General features: G+C 35.5%; 1 protein-coding gene across 2 annotated transcripts in view; it reads left to right on the top strand.

Moving 5' to 3' along the window:
• Positions 1 to 14,538, top strand: part of BRWD1 (bromodomain and WD repeat domain containing 1) — a 122,066-nt gene that overhangs the window by 61,449 nt on the left and 46,079 nt on the right. For both annotated transcript variants that reach the window (XM_067739508.1, XM_067739509.1), the window contains 3 exons: positions 843 to 1,026; positions 3,334 to 3,427; positions 7,992 to 8,123. In XM_067739508.1, coding sequence (XP_067595609.1) covers positions 843 to 1,026; positions 3,334 to 3,427; positions 7,992 to 8,123 — 410 coding nt within the window. The remainder of the gene's footprint in view (positions 1 to 842; positions 1,027 to 3,333; positions 3,428 to 7,991; positions 8,124 to 14,538) is intronic.

Below are 14,538 nucleotides of genomic sequence, written 5' to 3'. Positions count from 1 at the left end.
TTCTAGCTCCAATTCAGGTGCTGCCAGCATTTCCCCACTTTGCATTTTTGTGAATTTTTAATAATGGGCTCTGGCAACTTGCTTGCTTGAGTGGCTTAGATTATCTCTTTAGGTCATAAATAATGTTTTTTGTTAGAGCTCTTATTATAAAGCCACCACAGTTTGAGGCATCTATTTGCAGTGCTAATTTTTCCAGAAAGATGTGTTTTTAGTTTGCAGTTTTGAGGAAGGCGAGGTTTTTAGGACTGCAAATATAACATTATTATAGAAAATGCTTGTACATTAAATTTCAGAAAGTCTAATAAAAATGGAAATTGAGCTTAATAGTTATGTTAGTGTTTGTAGTCTACATTTTTTAAAGAGATCTGTTTAAATTTATTTTGGCTGCGTTGGGTCTTCGTTGCTGTGCGCGGGCTTTCTCTAGTTGTGGTGAGCAGGGGCTACTCTTCATTGCAGTGCATGGGCCTCTCATTGCGATGGCTTCTCTTGTTGTAGAGCACAGGCTCTAGGTGTGCGGGCTTCAGTAGTTGTGGCTCACGGGCTCTAGAGCGCAGGCTCAGTCGTTGTGGCGCACGGGCTCAGTTGCTCCTCGGCATGTGGGATCTTCCCGCGCCAGGGCTTGAACCTGTGTCCCCTGCACTGGCAGGCGGATTCTTAACCGCTGCGCTACCAGGGAAGTCCCCATGTAGGCTACATTTTGATCTCAGTCACATTAAGGTTCTTTTTTCCAAAGTTTTTTCAGTAGATCTTTTTTTTTTTTGGTTTGTGTCTTAGTAGGAGGAATGTATATGCATATTAGATTGAAGTTTGTTTTGTAATCATTCTTGACAATTTTTCCCTAGGTTTTAGAAGACTAAGCTTAGACATCCAGTCCCCTCCAAATATTGGTCTGCGTCGTAGTGGTCAAGTGGAAGGTGTTCGTCAGATGCACCAGAATGCTCCACGTAGTCAGATGGCTACAGAGCGTGACCTGCAGGCCTGGAAACGAAGAGTGGTTGTACCAGAGGTACCACTAGGCATATTTAGGTTTGTTTTAGGATATCTATTAATATTGTTTATATCTGTGAAAATATATCTATATGGTTATTTACACATTTTAATCATTAGTGGTATAAATAATCATATACATATATTTTAGTAATGGGTTGGGATGTATTTTAATTGTGGTAGGAAAATGTCAAAATTGTTCTCTAACTCCATAACCAATCTTGTTTCATCTATACAAACACCCCCTGTTCTCCCTTCAGTATTATTTTGAAAGATATTCCAGACATTAATATCATTTTGTCTAAAAGTATGTCCGTATGTAATTTCTAAGGATAAGGAATTGTCTTAAAATATAACTATAATGCCATTGTCATATCTTAAAAAACAAACAATTCCTCAGTAGAACCAAATAGCCAGTGTTTAAATTTCCAGTTGTTCCAAATGTCATATTTTTAGTTTTTTGCAAGAGTATTTCGTAAGTGGTAAAATTCCATCAGAAGGCACATAATATCTTTTTCTTTATTTCTTTTCTTTTCTTTTTTTTGTGATGCTAGCAGGAACTGATACTCACTGCCCAGGTTCATTAATTCATTAGGGATTATAAATAGTGATATTTCAGCTCTGAAGTCTTTATTATCTTGGCTACTTCCAAATAAAAATTTACCCACATCTACTATTTGATTATCCAGTAGTAAAGTTTGTATATAATAAACAAGTTTCTGTATAAAAAACAGGATAGCTGCCTGCTCATTTTGCTTTATTTACCTTCAAAATAAAGATTTATTCCTTTATATTCTCCCGCAGTGGCCAATTTGTGTGTTTGTGTTGTTCACTGTATTAATTACACTGCTGTGATTTAGCTTATTTCTAATGTCCTTGTTAATGTTTAAATTTTTTTTATCTCTGGCCAGGAGGAGCTTCTTCAGGTTGGCTCCTGAGTCCTTTTGAAATGATATAGTAGCCTTGTGTAGCATCTTTGCTGTCAGGCGTGGCAGGGTGTTATAGGTTCTTCTTGTAAATTTCTTGACCTAGACTTAGGATTAGTCTTTTCTCTTAAGCAGCCCTATTTTCTTTTAGTGAGAAATGATATTTCATAAGTATAGTGTGGATCGTAGGGTTTTCCTTGTACTGAATTGTGATGTACTGATTTTCAAGTTATCAGAATGGAGGCAGCAAATACTGTTTTTCATTGATATCTAAAATGTTTCAGTATTCTGTCATGTTTGTGTCTCATAATAACTAATACCTTGAAGATAATTTTGTAAAAGTTTTCATGTGTTTAGCCAGAAGAGTCAGTTGATTGGTGGAGTAATATTGGATAATACTTATATTTCATACAGTGAACTTAAGGATATTTATAAGTATATGATAAACTAATGAAAAGCAAAATCTGGAATTGGGATGAGAAATACAGAAAATCACTGTCGTGTATGCAGCATTCTATAATTAAGCCTTAAAATTACGTCTGAGTTGCATGCTCATCAGAACTGAAAGTGTCATTTTAGGATACTTTTTGTTGTCAAAATCAAGGGAAGCAAATAGGTATCAGGAGTGAAAGTCCTGAAGAATAGTTCCTTAAACGAGCATTTATTTTTGTTAACATAAAGGAAGACTGGAAGTAGTTTAAGGCTAGAATCATGGTTCCCCAGCATTTTCCCCGGCGGCAAAAAGGACATTTCTAGTTGAAGGGATTTCATTTAAGCAGACTTAATGGTCCCACATGACATGTCTCCTCATAACTCATTGACCAGAATGTCCTCATATGGCCACACTTAGCTACAGAGGAGGCAAGGTAATACAGTCTCTATTTAGAGCAGCAAAGAGCCTAGATGAAAATTGAGATTTTTGCTTCTAAGGAAGAAAGAAGAATGGATTTTGTGAGTCAGCTAGCCGCTGCAGTATAATTTTCCCAAAGAAGAGCATAGCTCTTTCTAGAACTCTATTCTAAAATACATTTGAGTTTTTATGAAGGAGATGCTGAGTGATACAGTAGAATCCTTTAGAGAATGGATTTGCAATCTTGGAAAATCATAGGTACATTCTGAGTAGCTAACACGAGAGATTCTGTTTGAGTTGGTCCTCATAGGGCCAATTAAAATACAAATGAATGAATATTTCTGTGTTAAATACGAAAAATAGGACCTACTAGCTGCCTCTGAGATTTGGGTTATATTAAATTTCTAGAAAAGTGTAGTTTGCCTTAAGTTTTGTTATAAGTTTAGGAATTTTCTGTATTAATTAAAAAAATACTTAAGTTATGATTCCCAGAATCATAATGATTAGTTTTTTTCTCTATATATCCTTTATTTATCAGCAATTAATATAACTGGGTACTTAAATTTGTAGGAAGTTGGAAGACTTCAGAATAGAGAAAGGTGAAGAAGAAAGAAATCTTTATATAATTGGAAGAAAGAGGAAGACTCTCCATCTTTCACAAAAGGTAACCTAAATTCCATTTCCTTAGGAATAAACAAATTAGAAATTAAACTGAAATTTATAGTTTTCTTTTTGATCACTGAGAATATTAGTAATATTAGTCTTCTGTTTGGGATTTAAAGTAGTAGACGTAAAGTTGTACAGGTGTTAGGAAAAGTGGCTTGAAACTTGCGGGAAGTAGCCTGATGCCTAACAGTGATGAAGGATTCTAGAAAATTATTGTTGGGATTTCCCTGGCGGTCCAGTGGTTAAGACCTTGAGCTCCCAATGCAGGTGGCACGGGTTTGATCCCTGGCCGGGGAACTAAGATCCCACATGCCTCACGGCACGGCCTAAAAACAAAATGTTATTGTCTAACAACCCCTAGAACATTGCCAGCCCATCAAAAGCATTTTGTATCCATTCCCAATCACTACTCTCTCCTTTCTCCTGCAGGTAACCAACTGTTTGACTTTTAAAGATGCTGGTTAGCTTTGTCTGTTTCTGATGTTTTCCAAATCATGCATTTATAAAAAATCTTAGATGTCACAATGGTTTGCGACAAAGCCCAACCCTACCTGAGAAAATCTTATTCCTTAGTGTTTAATTTCTTGACCATCATATGTGAAGTATTAACAAGTTAATGGAATTTATACAAAATGTATGCACGATCAGTGCTACAAAACTATGGTGAAAATGGTTGTGTTTGCAAGATATTCTCCCAATTGGTCATTCAGTTTTGTAGCCATATTGTGAGAAATGGCCTGTGCATGCCTGTCTGCCACATTAACTGCCTTGATGCATGGTGTTTTTGCTTATGACTTGGGCTTTGAGAATTAAATAAAAATAGTTTCTATCTTATTTAATTTAAAAATAATTCAAATCTATTACGTCAAGTACTGAAAAGAAAAAAATGTTGACTATCTTCAGCTATAGTTAGAATATTTTCTCATGATAAAAAGCCTTCAGAGTTAAATTTACTAAAATTTTTAAGAAATTTTTTCATTTGTTTTATTTTTGCTGGAAAAATTTTGAAAGATTTTTAAACATTTGATTGCTGTTATGTATTCAGAAATTTCTAATTTGGATATGTAATTTGATACAATCTGTAATTAAATACATCAAAAGTTATTCAAGAAAGTTATAAAGTTAAATGCAGAGAGCTTTAAAAATTTCAATTTAGCTTTTGTCTTAAAAATGTTATCTATTTTAAACCCTGTATTGGATAAGAAGGCTAAGCCTTATACTTAATCTGTTGATGTACAAAGTACAGATATACTACATAAGTGTTTACATACTGTATGTATTGTCTGTGGTATTACAATTCGAGGGAGCAAATTAGGAGAAAGTCAAGTTTCCTATAGGGTAGTGGTAATGTTAAAAAAAGGGTAAGAAGGGCTTCCCTGGTGGCACAGTGGTTGGGAGTCCGCCTGCCGATGCAGGGGACACGGGTTCGTGCCCCGGTCCGGGAAGATCCCACATTGCCGCGGAGCAACTAGGCCCGTGAGCCATGGCCGCTGAGCCTGCGCGTCCGGAGCCTGTGCTCTGCAACGGGAGAGGCCACAACAGTGAGAGGCCCGCGTACCGCAAAAAAAAAGAAAAAAAAAAGAAAAAAAAAGGATAAGAAACACTGATCTAAATGTCATACAGTATGTATATGTAATCTTTTGTATCTGGCTTGCATTTGCCCTTGTGAGATCTGTCTTTGTTGTGAGTAGTTGAAGTTCATTTGTTTTCACTGTTGGATAGTATTCCTTAATGAGAATGTTGCTGTTTATTCTTAAAGGACATTTGGGTTGTTTTCATATTAGGAATATGAATTAGGAATAGTATGTTAGGAACAATATTGCTTTCAACATTTTGTACATATTTCTTGGTATCTGTCTGTATTTCTTTTTTTTATTACTTTTTTTTTTTGTGGTACGCGGGCCTCTCACTGTTGTGGCCTCTCCCATTGTGGAGCACAGGCTCCGGACGCGCAGGCTCAGCGGCCATGGCTCACGGGCCCAGCCGCTCCGCGGCATGTGGGATCTTCCCGGACCGGGGCACGAACCCGTGTCCCCTGCGTTGGCAGGCGGACTCTCAATCACTGCGCCACCAGGGAAGCCCCGTCTGTATTTCTTTTGAGTATATGTACTGGAGTGAAATTATTGGAGCATAGGATATGTGTATATTCAACTTTAGTAGTTAATACCACATGTGGTTTCAAAACGATTGCACTCTTGCTTATAGTGAGATAAGTATTAAAGTCTCACTATGTTTGTAGATTTCTTTGTTTCTACTTACTTTGCTTTGTGTAGTTTGAAGCTATGTTATTTGGTGTGTACAAATTTAGAATTTCCCTTTTTCCTACTGAATTGAACCTTTTACCATTATGAACTTATCTCTAGTAATGCTTTATTCTTCAAATTCTTGTATATGAATGTAGCTATGCTAGCTTTCTTTTGGCTAGCATTTGCATAGTACATGTTTTTATACTTTACTTCCTGTCTTTCCCTTTTGCCTTTTTTTAAAAAAAAATTAATTTATTTTATTTATTTTTGGCTGCTTTGGTTCTTCGTTGCTGTGCACTGCTTTCTCTAGTTGCGGTGAGCGGGGGCTACTCTTTGTTGCGGTGCACGGGCCTCTCATTGCAATGGCTTCTCTTGTTGCGGAGCACAGGCTCTAGGTGTGCGGGCTTCAGTAGTTGTGGCACACGGGCTCAGTAGTTGTGGCTTGCGGGCTCTAGAGCACAGTCTCAGTAGTTGTGGCTCATGGGCTTAGTTGCTCCGTGGCATGTGGGATCTTCCTGGACCAGGGCTCGAAGCCGTGTCCCCTGAATTGGCAGGCAGATTCTTAACCACGGCGCCGCCAGGGAAGCCCTATTTTCTGTCTTTTTTGTTTTTAGACTGTTTCTTGCTGTTCTGAATTTTTTTCTGACCGAATATATTCCACTCAGTTAGTTCTCTTCAGCTGTGTGTATCCTGCTAATAACCTTGCGTTCTTAGTTTTAGTTATTGTATTTTTCTATTCAGAATTTTCCAGAGTTTTTAGTTTTCTGCTGAAGTTCTCTTTATTTTAATTCCTTGAAAATCAGCCCTGGTTATTTAAAAAACCCATTTCTGGTTATTTCATTATCTTGTTCCCCTGTTAATCTCTTTGCATTCTGTGTTGATTTTTTTCTCATTTTATTACAATCATATTTTCTTTGTTGCCTGTATTTTTGATTGAATGTTAGATGTTAGAGATGGTTTGAAGCCTAGGATGGCATTTCTTCTCCAGAGAAGGTTTTAATTTGCTTCTGGTAGGCTACTAAGGCCACTCTCAAGCCTGTATCACCTTCACCCAGACAAGGATGGGCTTTTAGTTCCTTGGGATTACTGTTTATCTGTAGTTTACCTATAGGTCTAGATTATAGCTCTTTGGGCTAACAGCTGAAGCTTGAGGTGTTTGCCTATACATAGGAGACTCCGAATTGTAATTTTTGTTAGCATAACTCAAGAGTTTAGTCTGTCAGTTTTTTGCTTACCTGCTAAACCTTTCAGCTTCCTCTTCCAGAGTGAAATTCTAGGGTTCTTTTTTATTGCTTGTATCCTTTTTCGTGTATTGGTCCTGTAAATCTTCATAGCCTTGTTAGGTATATAGGGCCCTCAAACCGTTTTTTTAAAAAATACATATTTTGACAGATTTTCTTGTTCTTCTTAGTGGTAGTTTTGGTCCATCTGAATTTACATATTATTAGTCATGAAATTCATTAATAGGAGTTTTTGCCCTAACAAAAAAAGTACTGACAAATTAAGGAAAGAAGAGTTGTATTAAAATCAGCCAGGGTATATTGTTGAGGATATGTTGAAATGATAAAACATCTCAATGATTATCAAACAGATGGCACTAACGTGAAAATTGATTTGTATATCAGTTCTGGGAATATGTACTTTCACTGAGTGATCTCGCATACGTGACTTTGGTGTTGGAGGAATAGCATGTGCCCTCCCCCGCCCCCCCCCCCCCCCCCCGCCGTTTCAATCTAGCTATTTTATTTGGCTGATTTTAAAAGATTATTTAATTATTTTGTTTTAATTAAAAAAAAGATATTTAAAAAATTCAAGCACAACTGAAAGTACTGACAACAAATCATCCAAAAAGTTAAAACCTGGAAATAACTAGGATTGATATTTGAGGATCATTTCAGATATTTCTCTATACCTGTGTATTCACACAGTGATATATTCCTTAAGGTTGGTTACTGCATCATAATATATGAATATATATTTTCACTTCTAAGATATATATTCTAAAGTGATTTCTTTTTTGGATTATAGTTATTATTATCTAATTTATGGTAAGCCAATTAACTTACGGTTTAGTTTGGGAAATGATGATCTAATGTGCCTAAATTTAGCCATGTTTTCTAAATATCTTAAAAGTAACAAAAACCAATCTTGGTTAACAGTATGTGGCAAAAATACCCATTCAAGAATATTTTATTTTTTGAACTATTATTATTATTTTTGCCTTAAATCCTTTTGGGATTGGATAGAGTGCGAAATACTTTATTGAAGATTGTACTTATTTAAGAGTTGATTTTCACCTGCATGTTTGTGTTTCAGTCTGATTCCGTGGCTTTGATGTCACAGTCTAGGCAGAGGACATGTAGGCGTAAATATCCAAATTATGGTAGAAGAAATCTTGGACGGTTTGAGTTGTCTTCTGGAAATGAATCTTCAAGCTCCGTAAGACATGTGAGTTTCATAACTTTAAAATATATAAAATAATCTTGAATAATTTGTCTTAACTCTTTACTTTGAATCTACCTTGAAATTTTGTGGAAGTATAGTATTCTCTAGAGATTAAGATGAAATTTCACATTTGAATTTCTCTAACAGTTTTGAACAGCTTTGTTATACCATGTAAGTGTACAATCTGGTGGTTTTAGTATATTAACAAAATTGTACCATCACCACCACTATTTAATTTCAAAATATTTTAATCACCTAAAAAGAAACCCTGTACCCATTTGCAAGTACTTCCCATTCCCACTCCACCCAAGCCCCTGGCAACCACTAATCTTTCTATCCCCATGGATTTTTGTATTCTGGACATTTCATTTAATGGAAGCATACAGTATGATCTTGTGACTGGCTTTTTTCACTTACTATGTAATGTTTAAGGCTGATTCCATGTATAGCATGGATGAATACTTCATTCTTTTTCATTGCCCAATATTCCATTATATGAATAGACCACAATTTGTTTACCCACTCATCAGCTGGTGGATATTTGTATTATTTCTACTTTTTGACTGTTACGGATGTTGTTCCTTATCATCATTAATGTACAGGGTTTTGTTTGGCCATAAGTTTTCAATTCATTTGGGTTTATATCTGTGAGTCAGTTTGCTGGGTCATATGGTAACTCTGTATTTTAACCTTTTGAGGAATTGCCAGACTGTTTTCCAAAGTGGCTGTATTATTTTATGTTCCCAGTCAGTAATGTATGAAGTTTCCAGTTTCTCCACATCCTTGTCCACACTTGTTATGTTCTGTCCTTTTGATTTCAGTTGTCCTGGTGGATGTGAAATGGTATCTCACTGTGGTTTTGATACATTCCCCTAATGACTAATGATGTTGAACATGTTTTCGTGTGCTGTTTTCCACTTGTATGTCTTTGGAGAAATATCTATGCAAATCTCTGGCCCATTTTTCAATTTGGTTGTCTTTTTTATTGCTATAAGGGTTCTTTATACATTCTGGATACAAATCCTTTATATCAGATGTATGACTTTGAAATATGTTCTCCCATTTATTGGATTGTCTTTTCACTTCTTTGCTTGTTTCCACTGAAGCACAAAAGTTTTACATTTTGATGAAGTCTAGTTTGTTTTTTCCTTAGTTGCTTGTGCTTTTGCCATCATATCTAAGAAGTCTTTGTCTTAACCCTTTTCTTGACTTACAGTAATCATATGTAAGTTACTGTTCTTTTTGATTTTTTGGGGGGAAACCAGTATTTCTGTAAAGAGTTTTTAAAGGTTAATATTAGAATGTTAGTATTCTCTAATCAGTAATGTTTTGAGGATTGAAATGTTACATAAGGATGAACAATTTGAATTCCTCTATAAAGCATTAAGGTAGTAGTCAAACATAGGGTTTGAATTTAAATCCAAATTCTTCTACTTCGACAAGTTGGTTAAACTTTTGTGCCTCTGCCTATATCTGTAAAAGTAGTTAATAGTATGTCCCTCAGAGGTGTTGTGAGAATTCATTTAGTTAACCATGTAAAGTGTTTAAAACACTGCCTAATATCCAATATGTTAGCTGCTAACCGTTCACTTAAATGATTTTGTGTTAACACCTTTCTTATTTATTTTCTTCTTCTTTATATGTATTGAGCATGTTTTAACCTTTAATGATTCAGGATAATTACGATAAATGTTCCCATCCATCCTCACTAGTTTCTGGCATATCTTCCCTGTGTTGTCTTTTCTTCTTTCCCCTATATACTCAATTAGTTACATGTATATTTTTTCTCCTTTTGTACACAAAATGTCGCATACCACAGATACTCTTTTGCACTTGGGTTTTTTCACTTAAAATATTCTTAAAATCACTTCATATCAGTTCATAAGTGCCTTCCTTATTTATTTATTTATTTTTAAAGAGTTGCATCATATTTAAGTTATCTGATTGTAACAGTTTATTTAACCACTCTCCTGGTTATGGGCATGTAGGATGTTTACAGCGTTTTCATTTTAAATAATGCTACAATGAATAATCTTGTAGATGTATGTATTTGTCTGATGATGGAGATGTTATTGCGAGGGGGAGCATTCCTTGAAATGGGATTGCTGGGCCCAAAGATAAACACGTTTGCATCTTATGAGATGCTGATAAAAATTCCTCATAAAGGAGAATTCCAACTTGCTTTCCTCCCTGTGGCGTAGGAGAGTGTCCGTTTTCTTACTGTTTACTAACAGTGTGTTACAATTTCTAATTTTTGCCAATTAATTGGCGAGAGATGGTATCTTAGTTTTATTTTTTATATGTTTTGGCTATTCTTTTATGTGATAGAATATTATATGTAACATGAAATTTACAATTAGCTGTTTTTAAGTATACAGTTCAGTGGCATTAACTGCATTTACAGATGTATGCAACCATCACTACTCTTCATTTCTAGCACTTTTTCATCATCCCAGACAGCAGCTCTGTACTCATTAAACAAGAACTCTCCCTATTTCCTTCTCTTCCCAGCCCCTGGTAACCTCTCTTATACCTTGTCTCTATGAATTTGCCTGTTTTAGGTAACCTCATGTAAGTGGAATCACAATATTTGTACTTTTGTCTTTGGTTTATTTACAGTGTAGTTTACATTTCTCTTATGTGTGAAGTTGTACATATTTTTATATATTTAGAGTCTTTTTCATCTTTGTGCATTGTGTGTCATGTCTTTTGGCCATTTTTCTATCGTGTTTTTGGCCTTTTTCCCCCTTCAAGTTTTAATTTTTTCCACCCTGCTACATTACTGTATTTTTGAGTTAATTTTATCATTGGATTCTGTGAAGTTTTCCAGGTACACTCTCATTTATACAGTATTCAGTTTTACTACTTCTCTTCTAATTTTTATACTTTTAATTGATTTTTCTTGTCTAATTGCAGTGTTTAATACTTCCAGTACATTGTTGAATACTAGTGAGATAGTGGACCATATTCCTGTTGTCAGTGGAAATGTGTCTGCTATTTTCACAATAAGTAAGATGCTTTGTTTTAGGTTTCTACAGTATACATATATATTATGCTAGGGAAATAGCAACTAATTCTTATTTTCTTAAGTGTTCCTGAAAAATCAGGAATGATTATAGATTGAGTTTTAATTTTTAGATCAGTAGTATTAATCTTACGATTTTATGTCTTAATTTGGTTTATTTGCAATTAATGGGGTACTTTTAAATTAACACAAGTATAATGTAGAATGTTAAATCTACTTGATCTTTTAAGATAAGTCATAATTTTGTGTTATGGTAGTTTACCTCCTACAGTGGTATGAATTCATTCTCCTGAGTGTTGCAGATGGGTGGAGACGGTTGTGTATATGTGTATGTTGGTTCCATTACGCTTTAGTTTGGAAAGCACTGATAGTAGAAAAAGTATGGGTTTTAGAGTTGGCCTGGTTTCTGATTCCATTTCTTATACTTACTCTTCTGTGACCCCAGGCGTATTTCTTTACATTTCTTAGCCTTGGGTTTCTCTATATATGAAAAGGTAGTAGTGGGCAGGTAGTGACTTGAGATAATACAAAACAAATTGGCAAGACGGAGCCAAGATTTGTGGGGTTTGAATCTTGTATAATTTTAGGGACGTTCTTTAGAAAAAGAATTCAAAGTTACAGATAGACACAGGGCCTTGGTAGGCAAGTTAAATTGAAAACCTCTGAAACAAGTTTCATTAGCTTTTTCTTAACCCTGCCTCTGTTTACAGAAGTATTTTGAGAGTTAATGCAGATAAAACATTTAAAACTTTTTCCCAGAATGCGTGGTTTCCAGGTAGTAGATTTTAAGAGTTTATTTTATTACTGTGATTTTTTAGAAGTCTATTTTGAGCATACAAAGCAGACTCGTGTTGAGTAGATCTAGTGTGGTTGGCCTAGGAATCTGTACTCCTTGAATAGCATTGGGCTCACATTTTGAGGAACATTTTTTAAGAATATGTTTACTTTGCATTTTGCCTACTCAAATGAAGTAAACAAAATAGCTATTTCCTTGCAGTTCCATCTTTTTAGTTTTGTTTCTCCATGGCATTTTCATCATCCGTTTATGATTCACTTAATGTAAGTAGCTGTTACAGGAAAAGGTTGTATCTCAATTTAAAAGTACCTGCTTAGTATCCAAGACCAGAATTTAAAGTAGATGGCAGCTATTAGGATTGTGGGAATTAGCTGCTTGTTCCCCTCTCTTCCTTTAAAGACTTCCGTGTTTCAGGTTTAAAAAAAATTACACAGTAAGTACAGCGAGTTCCCATATACTGTTTCCCTAAGTGTTTCCTATTAATAACATCTTGATTTAGTGTGGTACATTTGCTACAACTGATGAACCAATTTTATACATTATCATTAACTAAATTCTGTAGTTTACATTAGGGATCACTCTGTGTTGTATGGGTTTAGACAAATGCATAATGTTATGTATCTACCATAATAGTATCATACAGAATAGTTCCACTGTCCTAAACGCCCCCTCTGCTGTACTTAATCATCACTCCCTCCCTCTTCCTGAGCTACGGGCAACCACTGATCTTTTTACTGTTTCCATAGTTTTGACTTCTCTAGAATGTCATATAGTTGGATCAAACAGTAGGTGGCCTTTTCACATTGACTACTTTCTAGTAATATGAGTTTAATTTTCCTCTATGATAAGTCTATATTTAGCTCTGTAAGAAACTGCCCAGCTATTATCCATAGTGGTTGTGTTACATTTTGTATTCTGATGAAAAGTGAATGAGAGTTCCTGTGCTTCACATCTTTTTAAGATGATATTTCTTCCCAACTTCATCTATAGATTCAACACAGTTCCAGTCAAAATCCCAGCAAGTTTATTTTGTGGATATTGGCAAAGAGATTCTGAAGTTTGTTTGGAGAAAAAAATGACCCAGAATAGCTAACGATACTGAAGAACAACAAAGGTGCAGGACTGATAGATACATTAAGACTTAGTATAAATCTCCAGTTTTCAAGACAGTGTCGTACTGGTGAAAAAATAGACAAATAGATCAGTGGAACAGAATAAGGAACCCAGAAGTAGACCAATACAAATATACTCAACTAGTGTTTGATGGAGGAACAAAGACAACTCAATGGACAAAGCGTTGTCTTTTCAACAAGTGGTGTGGAACAACTGGACATCCACATGCAAAAAAAAAAATCTAGACACAGTCTTTTCACAAAAATTAACTCAAAATATCTCATAAACTTAATGTAAATGTAAAACACAAAATTATAAAATTTCTAAAAGATAACATATAATAAAAATCTAGGTGACCTTGGGTGTGATGATCACTTTTTAGATACAATTCCAATAGCATGATCCATGAAAGAAAAACTTGACAAATAGAAAAGCCTGAAAGATACTGTTAAGAGAATGAAAAGACAAGCCATGGACTGGGAGAAAATACATGTAAAACTCATGTCTGATAAAGGACTTGTATTCTTTTTTCTTTATTAAAAAAATTTTTTTAACATCTTTATTGGAGTATAATTGCTTTACAATAGTGTGTTAGTTTCTGCTTTACAACAAAGTGAATCAGTTATACATACACATATATTCCCATATCTCCTCTCTCTTGCGTCTTCCCCGCACCCTCCCTATCCCACCTCTCTAGGTGGTAGGACTTGTATTCTTTCTTTTTTTTAATTTTTTTGAGAAAAGGACTGGGAAGGTCTTCTTTAAAAAAAAATAAATGTATTTATTTACTTATTTTTGGCTGTGTTGGTTCTTTGTTGCTGTGTGCGGGCTTTCTCTAGTTGCGGTGAGCAGGGGCTACTCTTCGTTGCGGTGCGCGGGCTTCTCATTGTCGTGGCTTCTCTTATTGCGGAGCACGGGGTCTAGGCGTGCAGGCTTCAGTAGTTGTGGCACATGGGCTCAGTAGTTGTGGCTTGCGGTCTCTAGAGCTCAGGCTCAGTAGTTGTGGCGCATGGGCTTAGTTGCTCTGCGGCATGTGGGATCTTCCTGGGCCAGGGCTCGAACCTGTGTCCCTTGCATTGGCAGGCAGATTCTTAACCACTGCGCCACCAGGGAAGCCCAGGACTTGTATTCTTAAAACTCAATAAGAGCACAACCCAATTTAAAAATCGACAAAAGATCTAACGGGGACTTCGTTAAAGAAGATATACAGATGGCAGATAAGCACATGAAAAGGTGCTCAACATCATATGTAATTAGAGAATTGAAAGTAAAATGAGATACCACTGCCCACCTATTACAGTGGCTTGAGTCCAAAACACTGAGAACATTTACATTGACTTATTAACTTTGCTCAGAGAATGGCCTCTTGTATCAGTTTCTTTTGTTAATAGTAGTAGTGTTAAGTCTCACAAATATTTTCTATTGTCTAATTTTTTGATAAGAAAAAGGATGTAGTAAAGACACTTGCTTTTTGTTTTAAGTTT

This window comes from Pseudorca crassidens, chromosome 5, assembly GCF_039906515.1.
Source record: "Pseudorca crassidens isolate mPseCra1 chromosome 5, mPseCra1.hap1, whole genome shotgun sequence".
In the NCBI taxonomy this organism is placed as follows: domain Eukaryota; kingdom Metazoa; phylum Chordata; class Mammalia; order Artiodactyla; family Delphinidae; genus Pseudorca; species Pseudorca crassidens.
The sequence above is the reverse complement of the archived record's forward strand: the minus strand, read 5'-3'. Positions and strand labels throughout refer to the sequence as shown.